The sequence below is a fragment of the Coregonus lavaretus genome (assembly GCF_964263955.1).
Source record: "Coregonus lavaretus genome assembly, chromosome: 1".
Taxonomy (NCBI): Eukaryota; Metazoa; Chordata; class Actinopteri; order Salmoniformes; family Salmonidae; genus Coregonus; species Coregonus lavaretus.
The window spans coordinates 93,346,295-93,367,058 of record NC_139988.1 but is presented as its reverse complement, the minus strand read 5'-3'; the positions used below and the strand labels follow the sequence as shown (position 1 = coordinate 93,367,058).

Below are 20,764 nucleotides of genomic sequence, written 5' to 3'. Positions count from 1 at the left end.
CATCATACTGAGGGACCTCACCATACCATATTATCACTATACTGAGGGACCTCACCATATTATCACCATACTGAGGGACCTCACCATACCATATTATCACCATACTGAGGGACCTCACCATACCATATTATCACCATACTGAGGGACCTCACCATACCATATTATCACCATACTGAGGGACCTCACCATACCATATTATCACCATACTGAGGGACCTCACCATATTATCACCATACTGAGGGACCTCACCATATTATCACCATACTGAGGGACCTCACCATACCATATTATCACCATACTGAGGGACCTCACCATACCATATTATCACCATACTGAGGGACCTCACCATATTATCACCATACTGAGGGACCTCACCATACCATATTATCACCATACTGAGGGACCTCACCATACCATATTATCACCATACTGAGGGACCTCACCATACCATATTATCACCATACTGAGGGACCTCACCATACCATATTATCACCATACTGAGGGACCTCACCATACCATATTATCACCATACTGAGGGACCTCACCATACCATATTATCACCATACTGAGAGACCTCACCATACCATATTATCACCATACTGAGGGACCTCACCATACCATATTATCACCATACTGAGGGACCTCACCATATTATCACCATACTGAGGGACCTCACCATATTATCACCATACTGAGGGACCTCACCATACCATATTATCACTATACTGAGGGACCTCACCATACCATATTATCACCATACTGAGGGACCTCACCATACCATATTATCACCATACTGAGGGACCTCACCATACCGTATTATCACCATACTGAGGGACCTCACCATACCGTATTATCACCATACTGAGGGACCTCACCATACCATATTATCACCATACTGAGGGACCTCACCATACCATATTATCACCATACTGAGGGACCTCACCATACCATATTATCACCATACTGAGGGACCTCACCATACCATATTATCACCATACTGAGGGACCTCACCATATTATCACCATACTGAGGGACCTCACCATACCATATTATCACCATACTGAGGGACCTCACCATACCATATTATCACCATACTGAGGGACCTCACCATACCATATTATCACCATACTGAGGGACCTCACCTCACCATATTATCACCATACTGAGGGACCTCACCATATTATCACCATACTGAGGGACCTCACCATACCATATTATCACCATACTGAGGGACCTCACCATATTATCACCATACTGAGGGACCTCACCATACCATATTATCACCATACTGAGGGACCTCACCATACCATATTATCACCATACTGAGGGACCTCACCATACCATATTATCACCATACTGAGGGACCTCACCATACCATATTATCACCATACTGAGGGACCTCACCATATTATCACCATACTGAGGGACCTCACCATACCATATTATCACCATACTGAGGGACCTCACCTACCATATTATCACCATACTGAGGGACCTCACCATACCATATTATCACCATACTGAGGGACCTCACCATACCATATTATCACCATACTGAGGGACCTCACCATACCATATTATCACCATACTGAGGGACCTCACCATATTATCACCATACTGAGGGACCTCACCATATTATCACCATACTGAGGGACCTCACCATACCATATTATCACCATACTGAGGGACCTCACCATATTATCACCATACTGAGGGACCTCACCATATTATCACCATACTGAGGGACCTCACCATATTATCACCATACTGAGGGACCTCACCATACCATATTATCACCATACTGAGGGACCTCACCATACCATATTATCACCATACTGAGGGACCTCACCATACCATATTATCACCATACTGAGGGACCTCACCATACCATATTATCACCATACTGAGGGACCTCACCATACCATATTATCACCATACTGAGGGACCTCACCATACCATATTATCACCATACTGAGGGACCTCACCATACCATATTATCACCATACTGAGGGACCTCACCATACCATATTATCACCATACTGAGGGACCTCACCATACCATATTATCACCATACTGAGGGACCTCACCATATTATCACCATACTGAGGGACCTCACCATATTATCACCATACTGAGGGACCTCACCATACCATATTATCACCATACTGAGGGACCTCTCCATACCATATTATCACCATACTGAGGGACCTCACCATACCATATTATCACCATACTGAGGGACCTCACCATACCGTATTATCACCATACTGAGGGACCTCACCATACCATATTATCACCATACTGAGGGACCTCACCATACCATATTATCACCATACTGAGGGACCTCACCATACCATATTATCACCATACTGAGGGACCTCACCATATTATCACCATACTGAGGGACCTCACCATACCATATTATCACTATACTGAGGGACCTCACCATACCATATTATCACCATACTGAGGGACCTCACCATATTATCACCATACTGAGGGACCTCACCATATTATCACCATACTGAGGGACCTCACCATACCATATTATCACCATACTGAGGGACCTCACCATACCATATTATCACTATACTGAGGGACCTCACCATACCATATTATCACCATACTGAGGGACCTCACCATACCATATTATCACCATACTGAGGGACCTCACCATACCATATTATCACCATACTGAGGGACCTCACCATACCATATTATCACCATACTGAGGGACCTCACCATACCATATTATCACCATACTGAGGGACCTCACCATATTATCACCATACTGAGGGACCTCACCATACCATATTATCACCATACTGAGGGACCTCACCATACCATATTATCACCATACTGAGGGACCTCACCATACCATATTATCACCATACTGAGGGACCTCACCTCACCATATTATCACCATACTGAGGGACCTCACCATATTATCACCATACTGAGGGACCTCACCATACCATATTATCACCATACTGAGGGACCTCACCATATTATCACCATACTGAGGGACCTCACCATACCATATTATCACCATACTGAGGGACCTCACCATACCATATTATCACCATACTGAGGGACCTCACCATACCATATTATCACCATACTGAGGGACCTCACCATACCATATTATCACCATACTGAGGGACCTCACCATATTATCACCATACTGAGGGACCTCACCATACCATATTATCACCATACTGAGGGACCTCACCTACCATATTATCACCATACTGAGGGACCTCACCATACCATATTATCACCATACTGAGGGACCTCACCATACCATATTATCACCATACTGAGGGACCTCACCATACCATATTATCACCATACTGAGGGACCTCACCATATTATCACCATACTGAGGGACCTCACCATATTATCACCATACTGAGGGACCTCACCATACCATATTATCACCATACTGAGGGACCTCACCATATTATCACCATACTGAGGGACCTCACCATATTATCACCATACTGAGGGACCTCACCATATTATCACCATACTGAGGGACCTCACCATACCATATTATCACCATACTGAGGGACCTCACCATACCATATTATCACCATACTGAGGGACCTCACCATACCATATTATCACCATACTGAGGGACCTCACCATACCATATTATCACCATACTGAGGGACCTCACCATACCATATTATCACCATACTGAGGGACCTCACCATACCATATTATCACCATACTGAGGGACCTCACCATATTATCACCATACTGAGGGACCTCACCATACCATATTATCACCATACTGAGGGACCTCACCATACCATATTATCACCATACTGAGGGACCTCACCATACCATATTATCACCATACTGAGGGACCTCACCATACCGTATTATCACCATACTGAGGGACCTCACCATACCATATTATCACCATACTGAGGGACCTCACCATACCATATTATCACCATACTGAGGGACCTCACCATACCATATTATCACCATACTGAGGGACCTCACCATATTATCAGCATACTGAGGGACCTCACCATACCATATTATCACTATACTGAGGGACCTCACCATACCATATTATCACCATACTGAGGGACCTCACCATATTATCACCATACTGAGGGACCTCACCATATTATCACCATACTGAGGGACCTCACCATACCATATTATCACCATACTGAGGGACCTCACCATACCATATTATCACTATACTGAGGGACCTCACCATACCATATTATCACCATACTGAGGGACCTCACCATACCATATTATCACCATACTGAGGGACCTCACCATACCATATTATCACCATACTGAGGTGCCAATGTGATGTGTATTGCGATTCTCACAATTCTATATGTATTGTGATTCAATACTGTGATCTCTATACACTGAGTGTACAAAACATTAAGGACCCCTTGCACAGGGATGCTGGCTATCTTGACTCCAATGCTTCAAGTTGTGTCAAGTTGGCTGGGTGTCCTTTGGGTGGTGGACCATTCTTGATACACACAAGAAACTGTTGAGCGTGATCAGTCAGGGATATAAAAGTGCTGAAAACATGTTGGCTCACTAATTAAAAAGAAGATTTAGAACAAGTTATAGGATGAAAAATGCCAGCGCAAGCTAACGCTCAGTAATGTAATCGCAACAGAGAGACCAAAGATAACCCTGAAGGAGCTGCAAAGCTCCACAGCGGAGATTGGAGTGCCTTCAGAAAGTATTCAGACCCCTTGACTTATTCCACATTTTGTTGTGTTACAGCCTGAATTCAAAATGGATTACATTGTTTTTTTTTCTTCACCTAGCTACAGTGGCTTGTGAAAGTATTCACCCCCCTTTGGCATTTTTCCTATTTTGTTGCCTTACAACCTGGAATTAAAATATACTTTTGGGGGGTTTGTATCATTTGATTTACACAACATGCCTACCACTTTGAAGATGCAAAATATGTTTTATTGTGAAACAAACAAGAAATAAGACAAAAAAACATAAAACTTGAGGGTGCATAACTATTCACCCCCCCAATGTCAATACTTTGTAGAGCCACCTTTTGCAGCAATTACAGCTGCAAGTCTCTTGGGGTATGTCTCTATAAGCTTGGCACATCTAGCCACTGGGATTTTTGCCCATTCTTCAAGGAAAAACTGCTCCAGCTCCTTCAAGTTGGATGGGTTCCGCTGGTGTACAGCAATCTTTAAGTCATACCACAGATTCTCAATTGGATTGAGGTCTGGGCTTTGACTAGGCCATTCCAAGACATTTAAATGTTTCCCCTTAAACCACTCAGGTGTTGCTTTAGCAGTATGCTTAGGGTCATTGTCCTGCTGGAAGGTGAACCTCCATCCCAGTCTCAAATCTCTGGAAGACTGAAACAAGTTTCCTTCAAGAATGTCCCTGTATTTAGCGCCATCCAGCTCTGTGGAGTGTACGGCTTAAAGTGGTCCTATGGACAGATACTCCAATCTCCGCTGTGGAGCTTTGCAGCTCCTTCAGGGTTATCTTTGGTCTCTTTGTTGCCTCTCTGATTAATGCCCTCCTTGCCTGGTCCGTGAGTTTTGGTGGGCGGCCCTCTCTTGGCAGGTTTGTTGTGGTGCCATATTCTTTCTATTTTTTAATAATGGATTTAATGGTGCTCAGTGGGATGTTCAAAGTTTGGGATTTTTTTTTATAACCCAACGCTGATCCATACTTCTCCACAACTTTGTCCCTGACCTGTTTGGAGAGCTCCTTGGTCTTCATGGTGCCGCTTAGTGGTGTTGCAGACTCTGGGGCATTTCAGAACAGGTGTATATATACTGAGATCATGTGACACTTAGATTGCACACAGGTGGACTTTATTTAACTAATTATGTGTACACCCCCAGCAGCCTCCATGTCTATATCACTAGTGTACACCCCCAGCAGCCTCCATGTCTATATCACTAGTGTACACCCCCAGCAGCCTCCATGTCTATATCACTAGTATACACCCCCAGCAGCCTCCATGTCTATATCACTAGTATACACCCCCAGCAGCCTCCATGTCTATATCACTAGTATACACCCCCAGCAGCCTCCATGTCTATATCACTAGTGTACACCCCCAGCAGCCTCCATGTCTATATCACTAGTATACACCCCCAGCAGCCTCCATGTCTATATCACTAGTATACACCCCCAGCAGCCTCCATGTCTATATCACTAGTGTACACCCCCAGCAGCCTCCATGTCTATATCACTAGTATACACCCCCAGCAGCCTCCATGTCTATATCACTAGTATACACCCCCAGCAGCCTCCATGTCTATATCACTAGTATACACCCCCAGCAGCCTCCATGTCTATATCACTAGTATACACCCCCAGCAGCCTCCATGTCTATATCACTAGTATACACCCCCAGCAGCCTCCATGTCTATATCACTAGTGTACACCCCCAGCAGCCTCCATGTCTATATCACTAGTGTACACCCCCAGCAGCCTCCATGTCTATATCACTAGTATACACCCCCAGCAGCCTCCATGTCTATATCACTAGTGTACACCCCCAGCAGCCTCCATGTCTATATCACTAGTGTACACCCCCAGCAGCCTCCATGTCTATATCACTAGTATACACCCCCAGCAGCCTCCATGTCTATATCACTAGTGTACACCCCCAGCAGCCTCCATGACTATATCACTAGTGTACACCCCCAGCAGCCTCCATGTCTATATCACTAGTGTAAACCCCCAGCAGCCTCCATGTCTATATCACTAGTGTACACCCCCAGCAGCCTCCATGTCTATATCACTAGTATACACCCCCAGCAGCCTCCATGACTATATCACTAGTGTACAGTATTGTCTGTGTGGTGTATCTATGATACTATATATCTATGTTTCTATAGGAGTGTCTGGCTGTAGTGTCTGTGTGGTGTATCTATGATACTATACAGTGGGGAAAAAAAGTATTTAGTCAGCCACCAATTGTGCAAGTTCTCCCACTTAAAAAGATGAGAGAGGCCTGTAATTTTCATCATTGGTACACGTCAACTATGACAGACAAATTGAGAAAAAAAAATCCAGAAAATCACATTGTAGGATTTTTTATGAATGTATTTGCAAATTATGGTGGAAAATAAGTATTTGGTCACCTACAAACAAGCAAGATTTCTGGCTCTCACAGACCTGTAACTTCTTCTTTAAGAGGCTCCTCTGTCCTCCACTCGTTACCTGTATTAATGGCACCTGTTTGAACTAGTTATCAGTATAAAAGACACCTGTCACAACCTCAAACAGTCACACTACAAACTCCACTATGGCCAAGACCAAAGAGCTGTCAAAGGACACCAGAAACAAAATTGTAGACCTGCACCAGGCTGGGAAGACTGAATCTGCAATAGGTAAGCAGCTTGGTTTGAAGAAATCAACTGTGGGAGCAATTATTAGGAAATGGAAGACATACAAGACCACTGATAATCTCCCTCGATCTGGGGCTCCACGCAAGATCTCACCCCGTGGGGTCAAAATGATCACAAGAACGGTGAGCAAAAATCCCAGAACCACACGGGGGGACCTAGTGAATGACCTGCAGAGAGCTGGGACCAAAGTTACAAAGCCTACCATCAGTAACACACTACGCCGCCAGGGACTCAAATCCTGCAGTGCCAGACGTGTCCCCCTGCTTAAGCCAGTACATGTCCAGGCCCGTCTGAAGTTTGCTAGAGTGCATTTGGATGATCCAGAAGAGGATTGGGAGAATGTCATATGGTCAGATGAAACCAAAATATAACTTTTTGGTAAAAACTCAACTCGTCGTGTTTGGAGGACAAAGAATGCTGAGTTGCATCCAAAGAACACCATACCTACTGTGAAGCATGGGGGTGGAAACATCATGCTTTGGGGCTGTTTTTCTGCAAAGGGACCAGGACGACTGATCCGTGTAAAGGAAAGAATGAATGGGGCCATGTATAGTGAGATTTTGAGTGAAAACCTCCTTCCATCAGCAAGGGCATTGAAGATGAAACATGGCTGGGTCTTTCAGCATGACAATGATCCCAAATACACCGCCCGGGCAACGAAGGAGTGGCTTCGTAAGAAGCATTTCAAGGTCCTGGAGTGGCCTAGCCAGTCTCCAGATCTCAACCCCATAGAAAATCTTTGGAGTGAGTTGAAAGTCCGTGTTGCCCAGCGACAGCCCCAAAACATCACTGCTCTAGAGGAGATCTGCATGGAGGAATGGGCCAAAATACCAGCAACAGTGTGTGAAAACCTTGTGAAGACTTACAGAAAACGTTTGACCTGTGTCATTGCCAACAAAGGGTATTTAACAAAGTATTGAGAAACTTTTGTTATTGACCAAATACTTATTTTCCACCATAATTTGCAAATAAATTCATTAAAAATCCTACAATGTGATTTTCTGGGGGAAAAAATCTCATTTTGTCTGTCATAGTTGACGTGTACTCATGATTAAAATTACAGGCCTCTCTCATCTTTTTAAGTGGGAGAACTTGCACAATTGGTGGCTGACTAAATACTTTTTTTCCCCACTGTATATCTATGTTTCTATAGGAGTGTCTGGCTGTAGTGTCTGTGTGGTGTATCTATGATACTATATATCTATGTTTCTATAGGAGTGTCTGGCTGTAGTGTCTGTGTGGTGTATCTATGATACTATATATCTATGTTTCTATAGGAGTGTCTGGCTGTAGTGTCTGTGTGGTGTATCTATGATACTACATATCTATGTTTCTATAGGAGTGTCTGGCTGTAGTGTCTGTGTGGTGTATCTATGATACTATATATCTATGTTTCTATAGGAGTGTCTGGCGGTAGTGTCTGTGTGGTGTATCTATGATACTATATATCTATGTTTCTATAGGAGTGTCTGGCTGTAGTGTCTGTGTGGTGTATCTATGATACTATATATCTATGTTTCTATAGGAGTGTCTGGCGGTAGTGTCTGTGTGGTGTATCTATGATACTATATATCTATGTTTCTATAGGAGTGTCTGGCTGTAGTGTCTGTGTGGTGTATCTATGATACTATATATCTATGTTTCTATAGGAGTGTCTGGCTGTAGTGTCTGTGTGGTGTATCTATGATACTATATATCTATGTTTCTATAGGAGTGTCTGGTGGTAGTGTCTGTGTGGTGTATCTATAATACTATATATCTATGTTTCTATAGGAGTGTCTGGCGGTAGTGTCTGTGTGGTGTATCTATGATACTATATATCTATGTTTCTATAGGAGTGTCTGGCTGTAGTGTCTGTGTGGTGTATCTATGATACTATATATCTATGTTTCTATAGGAGTGTCTGGCGGTAGTGTATGCCCCCAGCAGCCCCAGGGTGTATACCATCTATGAGCCAGTGATCCGTCTGAAGGGTCAGGCTAAGACCACGGTGTCTCAAAGACCCTTCAGCTCTAAAGAGGTCCAGTCTGCGGTGCTGGAGACACAGACGCTCAGGACCATGCTGCCTGCAGAACCACAGGGCCTGCAGAACGTCCTCCACAAGATGGGAGGAACTGGAGCCTTCGTATTCCTCTTTGCACGGGTAGGACATAGTCTACATACTGTTGTTAGGAGGAACCGGCCCGTCGTATTCCTCTTTGCATGGGTATGATAATGATGTTAGTCTCTCTGTTGGTTTAATTTGGTGTGGAAGGCCTCTAAAGCTTTTTTAAGGTCTGCATTTTTGTGAGAAAGCTTCTTGAACATAACTGTCATGACATTTCTACTTCAAGGAAACGGTCCTGGCTGGATTCGCTGTGTTCTTATTAAGCCAATCTCTCTCTCTGTCTCTGTGTGTCCCTCCTCTCCAGGCCGTGGAGCTGAGTGACAGTGAACAGACCCAAGCTCTTGCCCTCCAGGTAAACAGATTTCTAATGTTGTTAAATCATTTGTCCTCAAACCTCTCCTCTGGCTCCTCCAGACGTTTCACAATGTTGTTGTAGCGCTGAACTTGCTCACTTGATTCACCTAGTAAAGGGCTTGATGATGAGTTGACAAGTGGAATCAGAAATAGATCACGTACATGGAACGACTGGGGGTCCCCGAGGAGAGGTTTGAGAACCACTGGATTAAATTACTGTCTGGCTAGCTAGTTAACAAAGAACCTGTGCCAATATAAATACAAATTCATTGTTTTATACAATATTCGACTATATTTGATCTGGAATGAAAGTTCTCCTTAACCAAGATGGATGATTTTTAGGCATGTTACTATAATAATAATAATAATAATATGCCATTTAGCAGACGCTTTTATCCAAAGCGACTAACTAACCAAGATGGATGATTTTTAGGCCTGTTACTAGGATCCCAATGAGGAGTAATATGTAATTCTATGTCCAGGTACTCCTCTCTCTGGCCAAGTACAACCAGCACCGTATCAATGAGATGGACTGTTACCACGGATACTCCATGATACACCAGGTCCTCATCAAGTCCAAGTGCGTCGTGGGGTACCACATTCTCAAGGTGAGTCATGTGACCAGCCATATGATGAGTCGTTATATTGGTTTTTCTTGTTGTTGGCCCTGTTGATGCTATGAATCCCCATGGATCCGTTTCATATCATCTAGTCTGCTATGAATCCCCATGGATCAGTTTCATATCATCTAGTCTGCTTTGGGTCTCAGTTATCTGGTGTCAGTTTCATATCATCTAGTCTGCTCTGGGTCTCAGTTACCTGATGTCCGTTTCATATAATCTATTCTGCTTTGGGTCTCAGTTATCTGATGTCCGTTTCATATAATCTATTCTGCTTTGGGTCTCAGTTATCTGATATCAGTTTCATATCATCTAGTCTGCTTTGGGTCTCAGTTATCTGATGTCCGTTTCATATAATCTATTCTGCTTTGGGTCTCAGTTATCTGATATCAGTTTCATATAATCTATTCTGCTTTGGGTCTCAGTTACCTGATGTCCGTTTCATATAATCTATTCTGCTTTGGGTCTCAGTTATCTGATATCAGTTTCATATCATCTAGTCTGCTTTGGGTCTCAGTTATCTGATATCAGTTTCATATCATCTAGTCTGCTTTGGGTCTCAGTTATCTGATATCAGTTTCATATCATCTAGTCTGCTTTGGGTCTCAGTTATCTGATGTCAGTTTCATATAATCTATTCTGCTTTGGGTCTCAGTTATCTGATATCAGTTTCATATCATCTAGTCTGCTTTGGGTCTCAGTTATCTGATATCAGTTTCATATCATCTAGTCTGCTTTGGGTCTCAGTTATCTGATATCAGTTTCATATTGTCTAGTCTGCTTTGGGTCTCAGTTATCTGATATCAGTTTCATATCATCTAGTCTGCTTTGGGTCTCAGTTATCTGATATCAGTTTCATATCATCTAGTCTGCTTTGGGTGCCAGTTATCTGATATCAGTTTCATATAATCTATTCTGCTTTGGGTCTCAGTTATCTGATATCAGTTTCATATAATCTAGTCTGCTTTGGGTCTCAGTTATCTGATGTCAGTTTCATATCGTCTAGTCTGCTTTGGGTCTCAGTTATCTGATATCAGTTTCATATCGTCTAGTCTGCTTTGGGTCTCAGTTATCTGATATAAGTTTCATATCGTCTAGTCTGCTTTGGGTCTCAGTTACCTGATATCAGTTTCATATCATCTATTCTGCTTTGGGTCTCAGTTATCTGATATCAGTTTCATATCATCTAGTCTGCTTTGGGTCTCAGTTATCTGATATCAGTTTCATATCATCTATTCTGCTTTGGGTCTCAGTTATCTGATACCAGTTTCATATCATCTAGTCTGCTTTGGGTCTCAGTTATCTGATATCAGTTTCATATAATCTATTCTGCTTTGGGTCTCAGTTATCTGATATCAGTTTCATATCATCTAGTCTGCTTTGGGTCTCAGTTATCTGATATCAGTTTCATATCATCTAGTCTGCTTTGGGTCTCAGTTATCTGATATCAGTTTCATATCATCTAGTCTGCTTTGGGTGCCAGTTATCTGATATCAGTTTCATATAATCTATTCTGCTTTGGGTCTCAGTTATCTGATATCAGTTTCATATCGTCTAGTCTGCTTTGGGTCTCAGTTATCTGATATCAGTTTCATATCATCTAGTCTGCTTTGGGTCTCAGTTATCTGATATGTGCAGTGAGTTGGTGCTACCGCTACGGTAATATTCAATGGTTTTGTCTACTGAGTGGCAGTGTACTGATGGTTTTGTCTACTGAGAGGCAGTGTACTGATGGTTTTGTCTACTGAGAGGCAGTGTACTGATGGTTTTGTCTACTGAGAGGCAGTGTACTGATGGTTTTGTCTACTGAGAGGCAGTGTACTGATGGTTTTGTCTACTGAGAGGCAGTGTACTGATGGTTTTGTCTACTGAGAGGCAGTGTACTGATGGTTTTGTCTACTGAGAGGCAGTGTACTGATGGTTTTGTCTACTGAGAGGATATAACCCCACCCACTTTGCCAAAGCACAGCCCCCACACCACCAGAGGGATATCAACAGACCACCAACCTACTACCCTGAGACAAGGCTGAGTATAGCCCACGAAGATCTCCTCCACTGCACGAGCCCGATGGGGCGACAAACCGGACAGGAAGATCACATTAGTGACTCAACCCACTCAAATGATGCACCCCTCCTAGGGACGGCATGGAAAGCACTAGTAAGCCAGTGACTCAGCCCCCGTAATAGGGTCAGAGGCAGAGAATCCCAGTGGAGAGAGGGGAGCCGGCCAGGCGGAGACAGCAATGGCGGTTTGTCGCTCCAGTGCCTTTCCGTTCACCTTTGCACCCCTTGGCCAGTCTACACTCAATCATAGGACCTACTGAAGAGACGAGTCTTCAGTAAAGACTTAAAGGTCGAGACCGAGTCTGCGTCTCTCACATGGATAGGCAGACCATTCCATAAAAATGGAGCTCTATAGGAGAAAGCCCTGCCTCCAGCTGTTTGCTTAGAAGTTCTAGGGACAATAAGGAGGCCTGCGTCTTGTAACCGTAGCGTACGTGTAGGTATACAGTGGGGAAAAAAAGTATTTAGTCAGCCACCAATTGTGCAAGTTCTCCCACTTAAAAAGATGAGAGAGGCCTGTAATTTTCATCATAGGTACACGTCAACTTTGACACACAAAATGAGAAAAACGTTTCCAGAAAATCACATTGTAGGATTTTTTATGAATTTATTGGCATATGATAGTGGAAAATAAGTATTTGGTCAATAACAAAAGTTTCTCAATACTTTGTTATATACCCTTTGTTGGCAATGACACAGGTCAAACGTTTTCTGTAAGTGTTCACAAGGTTTTCACACATTGTTGCTGGTATTTTGGCCCATTCCTCCATGCAGATCTCCTCTAGAGCAGTGATGTTTTGGGGCTGTCGCTGGGCAACACAGACTTTCAACTCCCTCCAAAGATTTTCTATGGGGTTGAGATCTGGAGACTGGCTAGGCCACTCCAGGACCTTTAAATGCTTCTTACGAAGCCACTCCTTCGTTGCCCGGGCGGTGTGTTTGGGATCATTGTCATGCTGAAAGACCCAGCCACGTTTCATCTTCAATGCCCTTGCTGATGGAAGGAGGGTTTCACTTAAAATCTCACAATACATGGCCCCATTCATTCTTTCCTTTACACGGATCAGTCGTCCTGGTCCCTTTGCAGAAAAACAGCCCCAAAGCATGATGTTTCCAACCCCATGCTTCACAGTAGGTATGGTGTTCTTTGGATGCAACTCAGCATTCTTTGTCCTCCAAACTTGACGAGTTGAGTTTTTACCAAAAAGTTATATTTTGGTTTCATCTGACCATATGACATTCTCCCAATCCTCTTCTGGATCATCCAAATGCACTTCAGACGGGCCTGGACATGTACTGGCTTAAGCAGGGGGACACGTCTCGCACTGCAGGATTTGAGTCCCTGGCGGCGTAGTGTGTTACTGATGGTAGGCTTTGTTACTTTGGTCCCAGCTCTCTGCAGGTCATTCACTAGGTCCCCCCGTGTGGTTCTGGGATTTTTGCTCACCGTTCTTGTGATCATTTTGACCCCACGGGGTGAGATCTTGCGTGGAGCCCCAGATCGAGGGAGATTATCAGTGGTCTTGTATGTCTTCCATTTCCTAATAATTGCTCCCACAGTTGATTTCTTCAAACCAAGCTGCTTACCTATTGCAGATTCAGTCTTCCCAGCCTGGTTCAGGTCTACAATTTTGTTTCTGGTGTCCTTTGACAGCTCTTTGGTCTTGGCCATAGTGGAGTTTGGAGTGTGACTGTTTGAGGTTGTGGACAGGTGTCTTTTATACTGATAACAAGTTCAAACAGGTGCCATTAATACAGGTAACGAGTGGAGGACAGAGGAGCCTCTTAAAGAAGAAGTTACAGGTCTGTGAGAGCCAGAAATCTTGCTTGTTTGTAGGTGACCAAATACTTATTTTCCACCATAATTTGCAAATAAATTCATTAAAAATCCTACAATGGGATTTTCTGGATTTTTTTTCCTCAATTTGTCTGTCATAGTTGACGTGTACCTATGATGAAAATTACAGGCCTCTCTCATCTTTTTAAGTGGGAGAACTTGCACAATTGGTGGCTGACTAAATACTTTTTTTCCCCACTGTATACGGCAGGACCAAATCGGAGAGATAGGTAGGAGCAAGACCATGTAATGCTTTGTAGGTTAGCAGTAAAACCTTGAAATCAGCCCTAGCCTTAACAGGAATCCAGTGTAGAGAGGCTAGCACTGGAGTAATATGATCACATGGTTCTAGTCAAGATTCTAGCAGCCGTGTTTAGCACTAACTGAAGTGTATTTAGTGCTTTATCCGGGTAGCCGGAGAGTAGAGCATTGCAGTAGTCTAATCTAGAAGTGACAAAAGCATGGATTAGCTTTTCTGCATCATCTTTGGACAAAAAGTTTCCGATTTTTGCAATGTTACGAAGATAGAAAAAAGCTGCCTTGAAATATTCTTGATATGTTCGTCAAATGAGAGAACAGGGTCCAGAGTAACGCTGAGGACCTTCAAATTTTTTTTTTTAAAGACGACTGTACAACCACCAAGATTAATTGTTATGACCTAGAACTAGCATCTCTGTTTTGCCCGGCATCCACTTCCTTATGTCTGAAAAACAGGCTTCACCATGTTTCATCGAGACAAACTGATATCTTTCCGACAGATAAGATCTAAACCAGGCAAGAACTTGTCCGTGTAGACCAATTAGGGTTTCTAATCTCTCCAAAAGAATGTGGTGATCGATGGTGTCAAAAGCAGCACTAAGGTCTAGGAGCACGAGGACAGATGCTGAGCCTTGGTCTGACGCCATTAAAAGGTCATTTTCCACCTTCACGAGTGCAGTCTCAGTGCTATGATGGGGTCTAAAACCAGACTGAAGCGTTCCGTATACATTATTTGTCTTCAGGAAGGCAGTGAGTTGCTGCACAACAGCTTTTTCTAAAATGTTTGAGAGGAATGAGAGATTCGATATACAGTGGGGGAAAAAAATATTTAGTCAGCCACCAATTGTGCAAGTTCTCCCACTTAAAAAGATGAGAGAGGCCTGTAATTTTCATCATAGGTACACGTCAACTATGACAGACAAATTGAGAATTTCTTTTCCAGAAAATCCCATTGTAGGATTTTTAATGAATTTATTTGCAAATTATGGTGGAAAATAAGTATTTGGTCACCTACAAACAAGCAAGATTTCTGGCTCTCACAGACCTGTAACTTCTTCTTTAAGAGGCTCCTCTGTCCTCCACTCGTTACCTGTATTAATGGCACCTGTTTGAACTTGTTATCAGTATAAAAGACACCTGTCCACAACCTCAAACAGTCACACTCCAAACTCCACTATGGCCAAGACCAAAGAGCTGTCAAAGGACACCAGAAACAAAATTGTAGACCTGCACCAGGCTGGGAAGACTGAATCTGCAATAGGTAAGCAGCTTGGTTTGAAGAAATCAACTGTGGGAGCAATTATTAGGAAATGGAAGACATACAAGACCACTGATAATCTCCCTCGATCTGGGGCTTCACGCAAGATCTCACCCCGTGGGGTCAAAATGATCACAAGAACGGTGAGCAAAAATCCCAGAACCACACAGGGGGACCTAGTGAATGACCTGCAGAGAGCTGGGACCAAAGTAACAAAGCCTACCATCAGTAACACACTACGCCGCCAGGGACTCAAATCCTGCAGTGCCAGACGTGTCCCCCTGCTTAAGCCAGTACATGTCCAGGCCCGTCTGAAGTTTGCTAGAGTGCATTTGGATGATCCAGAAGAGGATTGGGAGAATGTCATATGGTCAGATGAAACCAAAATATAACTTTTTGGTAAAAACTCAACTCGTCGTGTTTGGAGGACAAAGAATGCTGAGTTGCATCCAAAGAACACCATACCTACTGTGAAGCATGGGGGTGGAAACATCATGCTTTGGGGCTGTTTTTCTGCAAAGGGACCAGGACGACTGATCCGTGTAAAGGAAAGAATGAATGGGGCCATGTATCGTGATATTTTGAGTGAAAACCTCCTTCCATCAGCAAGGGCATTGAAGATGAAACGTGGCTGGGTCTTTCAGCATGACAATGATCCCAAACACACCGCCCGGGCAACGAAGGAGTGGCTTCGTAAGAAGCATTTCAAGGTCCTGGAGTGGCCTAGCCAGTCTCCAGATCTCAACCCCATAGAAAATCTTTGGAGGGAGTTGAAAGTCCGTGTTGCCCAGCGACAGCCCCAAAACATCACTGCTCTAGAGGAGATCTGCATGGAGGAATGGGCCAAAATACCAGCAACAGTGTGTGAAAACCTTGTGAAGACTTACAGAAAATGTTTGACCTGTGTTATTGCCAACAAAGGGTATATAACAAAGTATTGAGAAACTTTTGTTATTGACCAAATACTTATTTTCCACCATAATTTGCAAATAAATTCATTAAAAATCCTACAATGTGATTTTCTGGATTCTTTTTTCTAATTTTGTCTGTCATAGTTGACGTGTACCTATAATGAAAATTACAGGCCTCTCTCATCTTTTTAAGTGGGAGAACATGCACAATTGGTGGCTGACTAAATACTTTTTTTCCCCACTGTACCTCAGATTCTCAATTGGATTGAGGTCTGGGCTTTGACTAGGCCATTCCAAGACATTTAAATGTTTCCCCTTAAACCACTCAAGTGTTGCTTTAGCAGTATGCTTAGGGTCATTGTCCTGCTGGAAGGTGAACCTCCATCCCAGTCTCAAATCTCTGGAAGACTGAAACAGGTTTCCCTCAAGAATTTCCCTGTATTTAGCTCCATCCATCATTCCTTCATTTCTGACCAGTTTCCCAGTCCCTGCCGATGAAAAACATCCCCACAGCATGATGCTGCCACCATGCTTCACTGTGGGGATGGTGTTCTCGGGGTGATGAGAGGTGTGGGTTTGCGCCAGACATAGCGTTTTCCTTGATGTCCAAAAAGCTCAATTTTAGACTCATCTGACCAGAGTACCTTCTTCCAAATGTTTGGGGAGTCTCCCACATGCCTTTTGGCGAACACCAAATGTGTTTGCTTATTTTTTTCTTTAAGCAATGGCTTTTTTTCTGGCCACTCTTCCGTAAACCAGCTCTGTGAGTGTACGGCTTAAAGTGGTCCTATGGACAGATACTCCAATCTCCGCTGTGGAGCTTTGCAGCTCCTTCAGGGTTATCTTTGGTCTCTTTGTTGCCTCTCTGATTAATGCCCTCCTTCCCTGGTCCGTGAGTTTTGGATGGCGGCCCTCTCTTGGCAGGTTTGTTGTGGTGCCATAGTCTTTCCATTTTTTAATAATGGATTTAATGGTGCTCAGTGGGATGTTCAAAGTTTGGGATATTTTTTTATAACCCAACGCTGATCTGTACTTCTCCACAACTTTGTCCCTGACCTGTTTGGAGAGCTCCTTGGTCTTCATGGTGCCGCTTGCTTGGTGATGCCCCTTGCTTAGTGGTGTTGCAGACTCTGGGGGCCGTTCAGAACAGGTGTATATATACTGAGTTCATGTGACACTTAGATTGCACACAGGTGGACTTTATTTAACTAATTATGTGACTTCTGAAGGTAATTGGTTGCACCAGATCTTATTTAGGGGCTTCATAGCAAAGGGGGTGAATACATATGCACGCACCACTTTTCCGTTATTTATTTTGTAGAATTTTTAGAAACAAGTTATTTTTTTCATTTCACTTCACCAATTTGGACTATTTTGTGTATGTCCATTACATGAAATCCAAATAAAAATCCATTTAAATTACAGGTTGTAATGCAACAAAATAGGAAAAATGCCAAGGGGGGTGAATACTTTTGCAAGGCACTGTAGCTAATTTACACGCTGAAGCCATGTTGCTCTTGGTGAACTCTGACTGTTTCATCCTAACATCGTTGGTGCCGACGTGGATAACAATATCCCTATGCTCTCTACACTCGCCAGTTTTAGCCTCAGCCAGTACCATCTTCAGATTAGCCTTTACGTCGGTAGCCCTGCCCCCTGGTAAACAGTGTATGATCGCTGGATGATTCTTTTAAAGTCTAATATTGCGGGTAATGGAGTTGCCAATGACTAGGGTTTTCAATTAGTCAGAGCTAATGGTGGGAGGCTTCGGCAGCTCAGACCCCGTAATGGGTGGAGGAGAGACCTGAGAAGGCTCAGACCCCGTAACGGGTGGAGGAGAGACCTGAGAAGGCTCAGACCCCGTAACGGGTGGAGGAGAGACCTGAGAAGGCTCAGACCCCGTAACGGGTGGAGGAGAGACCTGAGAAGGCTCAGACCCCGTAACGGGTGGAGGAGAGACCTGAGAAGGCTCAGACCCCGTAACGGGTGGAGGAGAGACCTGAGAAGGCTCAGACCCCGTAACGGGTGGAGGAGAGACCTGAGAAGGCTCAGACCCCGTAACGGGTGGAGGAGAGACCTGAGAAGGCTCAGACCCCGTAACGGGTGGAGGAGAGACCTGAGAAGGCTCAGACCCCGTAACGGGTGGAGGAGAGACCTGAGAAGGCTCAGACCCATTAACGGGTGGAGGAGAGACCTGAGAAGGCTCAGACCCCGTAACGGGTGGAGGAGAGACCTGAGAAGGCTCAGACCCCGTAACGGGTGGAGGAGAGACCTGAGAAGGCTCAGACCCCGTAACGGGTGGAGGAGAGACCTGAGAAGGCTCAGACCCCGTAACAGGTGGAGGAGAGACCTGAGAAGGCTCAGCCCCCGTAACGGTTGGAGGATAGACCTGAGAAGGCTCGGCCTCTGACTCCGACTCGTTGCTTAATGGGGAGAACCGGTTGAAAGTTTTTCGGCTGAATGAGCGACACCGGTTGAGCATGCCGACAGCATTTCTTTCCAGAAGCCGTGAGAAAATTGTCCGGCTGGGGGGGACTGTGCGAGGGGATTTATACTACTATCTGTACTTACTGGTGACACAGATGCTGTTTCATTCTTTCCTACACTTACATTGCCGTTCCCTAACGATTGCATCTGAAGCTGGGTTTGCAGCACGGCTATCCTCTCTATAAGGCGGTAGTTCTCCTGTATATTATGAGTACAGCGACTGCAATTAGATGGCATAGTGATAATATTACTACTTAGCTTCGGCTGGTGGAGGTCCTGTAGAACCATGTCCAGATAAAGCGTCCGGGGTGAAAAAAGTTGACTGAAAAAAGTCGAGCGAGGGGAAAAAAATAAATAATATATATATATAAAATTAACTAAGACGTTGGTAAAAACGGAAGTGACCAACCACAGCCTTCCATATGAATACTGCACATGTCAGACAGATAGTCACACAGACATGATCAGTTGGCCCTTGGCCCTTGGCCCTTGGCCCTTGTATCTTGGCCCTTGGCCCTTGTATCTTGTATGTTTCATGTGTTTTCTATTTTTGTGGTTACTGTAAAACACTGGGAAGGTTGGCACACATACTAAGTCATCTAGGTTGTGGTTACTGTAAAACACTGGGAAGGTTGGCACACATACTAAGTCATCTAGGTTGTGGTTACTGTAAAACACTGGGAAGGTTGGCACACACACTAAGTCATCTTAGATGGGAGCTGTAGCAGTCCTATCCTGACCATGCCAATCTCTCTCTCTGTCTCTCTCTCTCTCTCTCTCTCTCTCTCTGTCTCTGTCTCTTTGTCTCTCTGTCTCTCTCTGTCTCTGTCTCTCTGTCTCTCTGTCTCTCTGTCTCTCTCTCTCTCTGTCTCTCTCTCTCTCTGTCTCTCTCTCTCTCTGTCTCTGTCTCTGTCTCTGTCTCTCTCTGTCTCTGTCTCTCTCTCTCTGTCTCTCTCTCTCTGTCTCGCTCTCTCTCTCGCTCTCTCTCTCTCTCTCTCTCTCTCTCTCTCTCTCTGTCTCTCTCTCTGTCTCTCTCTCTGTCTGTCTCTCTCTCTCTCTCTCTCTGTCTCTCTCTCTGTCTCTCTCTGTGTCTCTCTCTCTCTCTCTCTCTCTCTCTCTCTCTCTCTCTCTCTCTCTCTCTCTCTCTCTCTCTCTCTCTGTCTCCCTCCCTCTCTCTGTCTCTCTCTCTCTCTGTCTCTAGACCCTGTTAGATGGGAGCTGTAGCAGTCCTATCCTGACTCTAGGGGAAGATGGTCAGTTCCAGCTGGACACAGAGTCTACAGCCGTGGTCCAGGACATCAAGCTACTGTCTGAGGTTCTGCTGGACTGGAAGATCTGGGCCAAGGCTCAGGTAAACTATGTGATCAAATTGTATTTGTCACATACATGTGTTTAGCAGATGTTATTGCGGGTGTAGCGAAATGCTTGCGCTTCTAGCTCCGACAGTGCAGTAATATCTAACAAGTAA

At 44.2% G+C, this 20,764-nt stretch overlaps 1 protein-coding gene across 1 annotated transcript in view; it reads left to right on the top strand.

Annotated features, from left to right (window-relative positions):
• Window positions 1–20,764, top strand: part of LOC311134471 (lysosomal-trafficking regulator-like) — a gene marked incomplete at both ends in the record, with an annotated part of 162,828 nt that overhangs the window by 125,192 nt on the left and 16,872 nt on the right. The window contains 4 exon segments of the mRNA XM_084168154.1: window positions 9,298–9,543; window positions 9,812–9,859; window positions 10,344–10,469; window positions 20,498–20,647. Of these exon segments, the coding sequence (XP_084024280.1) occupies window positions 9,298–9,543; window positions 9,812–9,859; window positions 10,344–10,469; window positions 20,498–20,647 (570 nt within the window).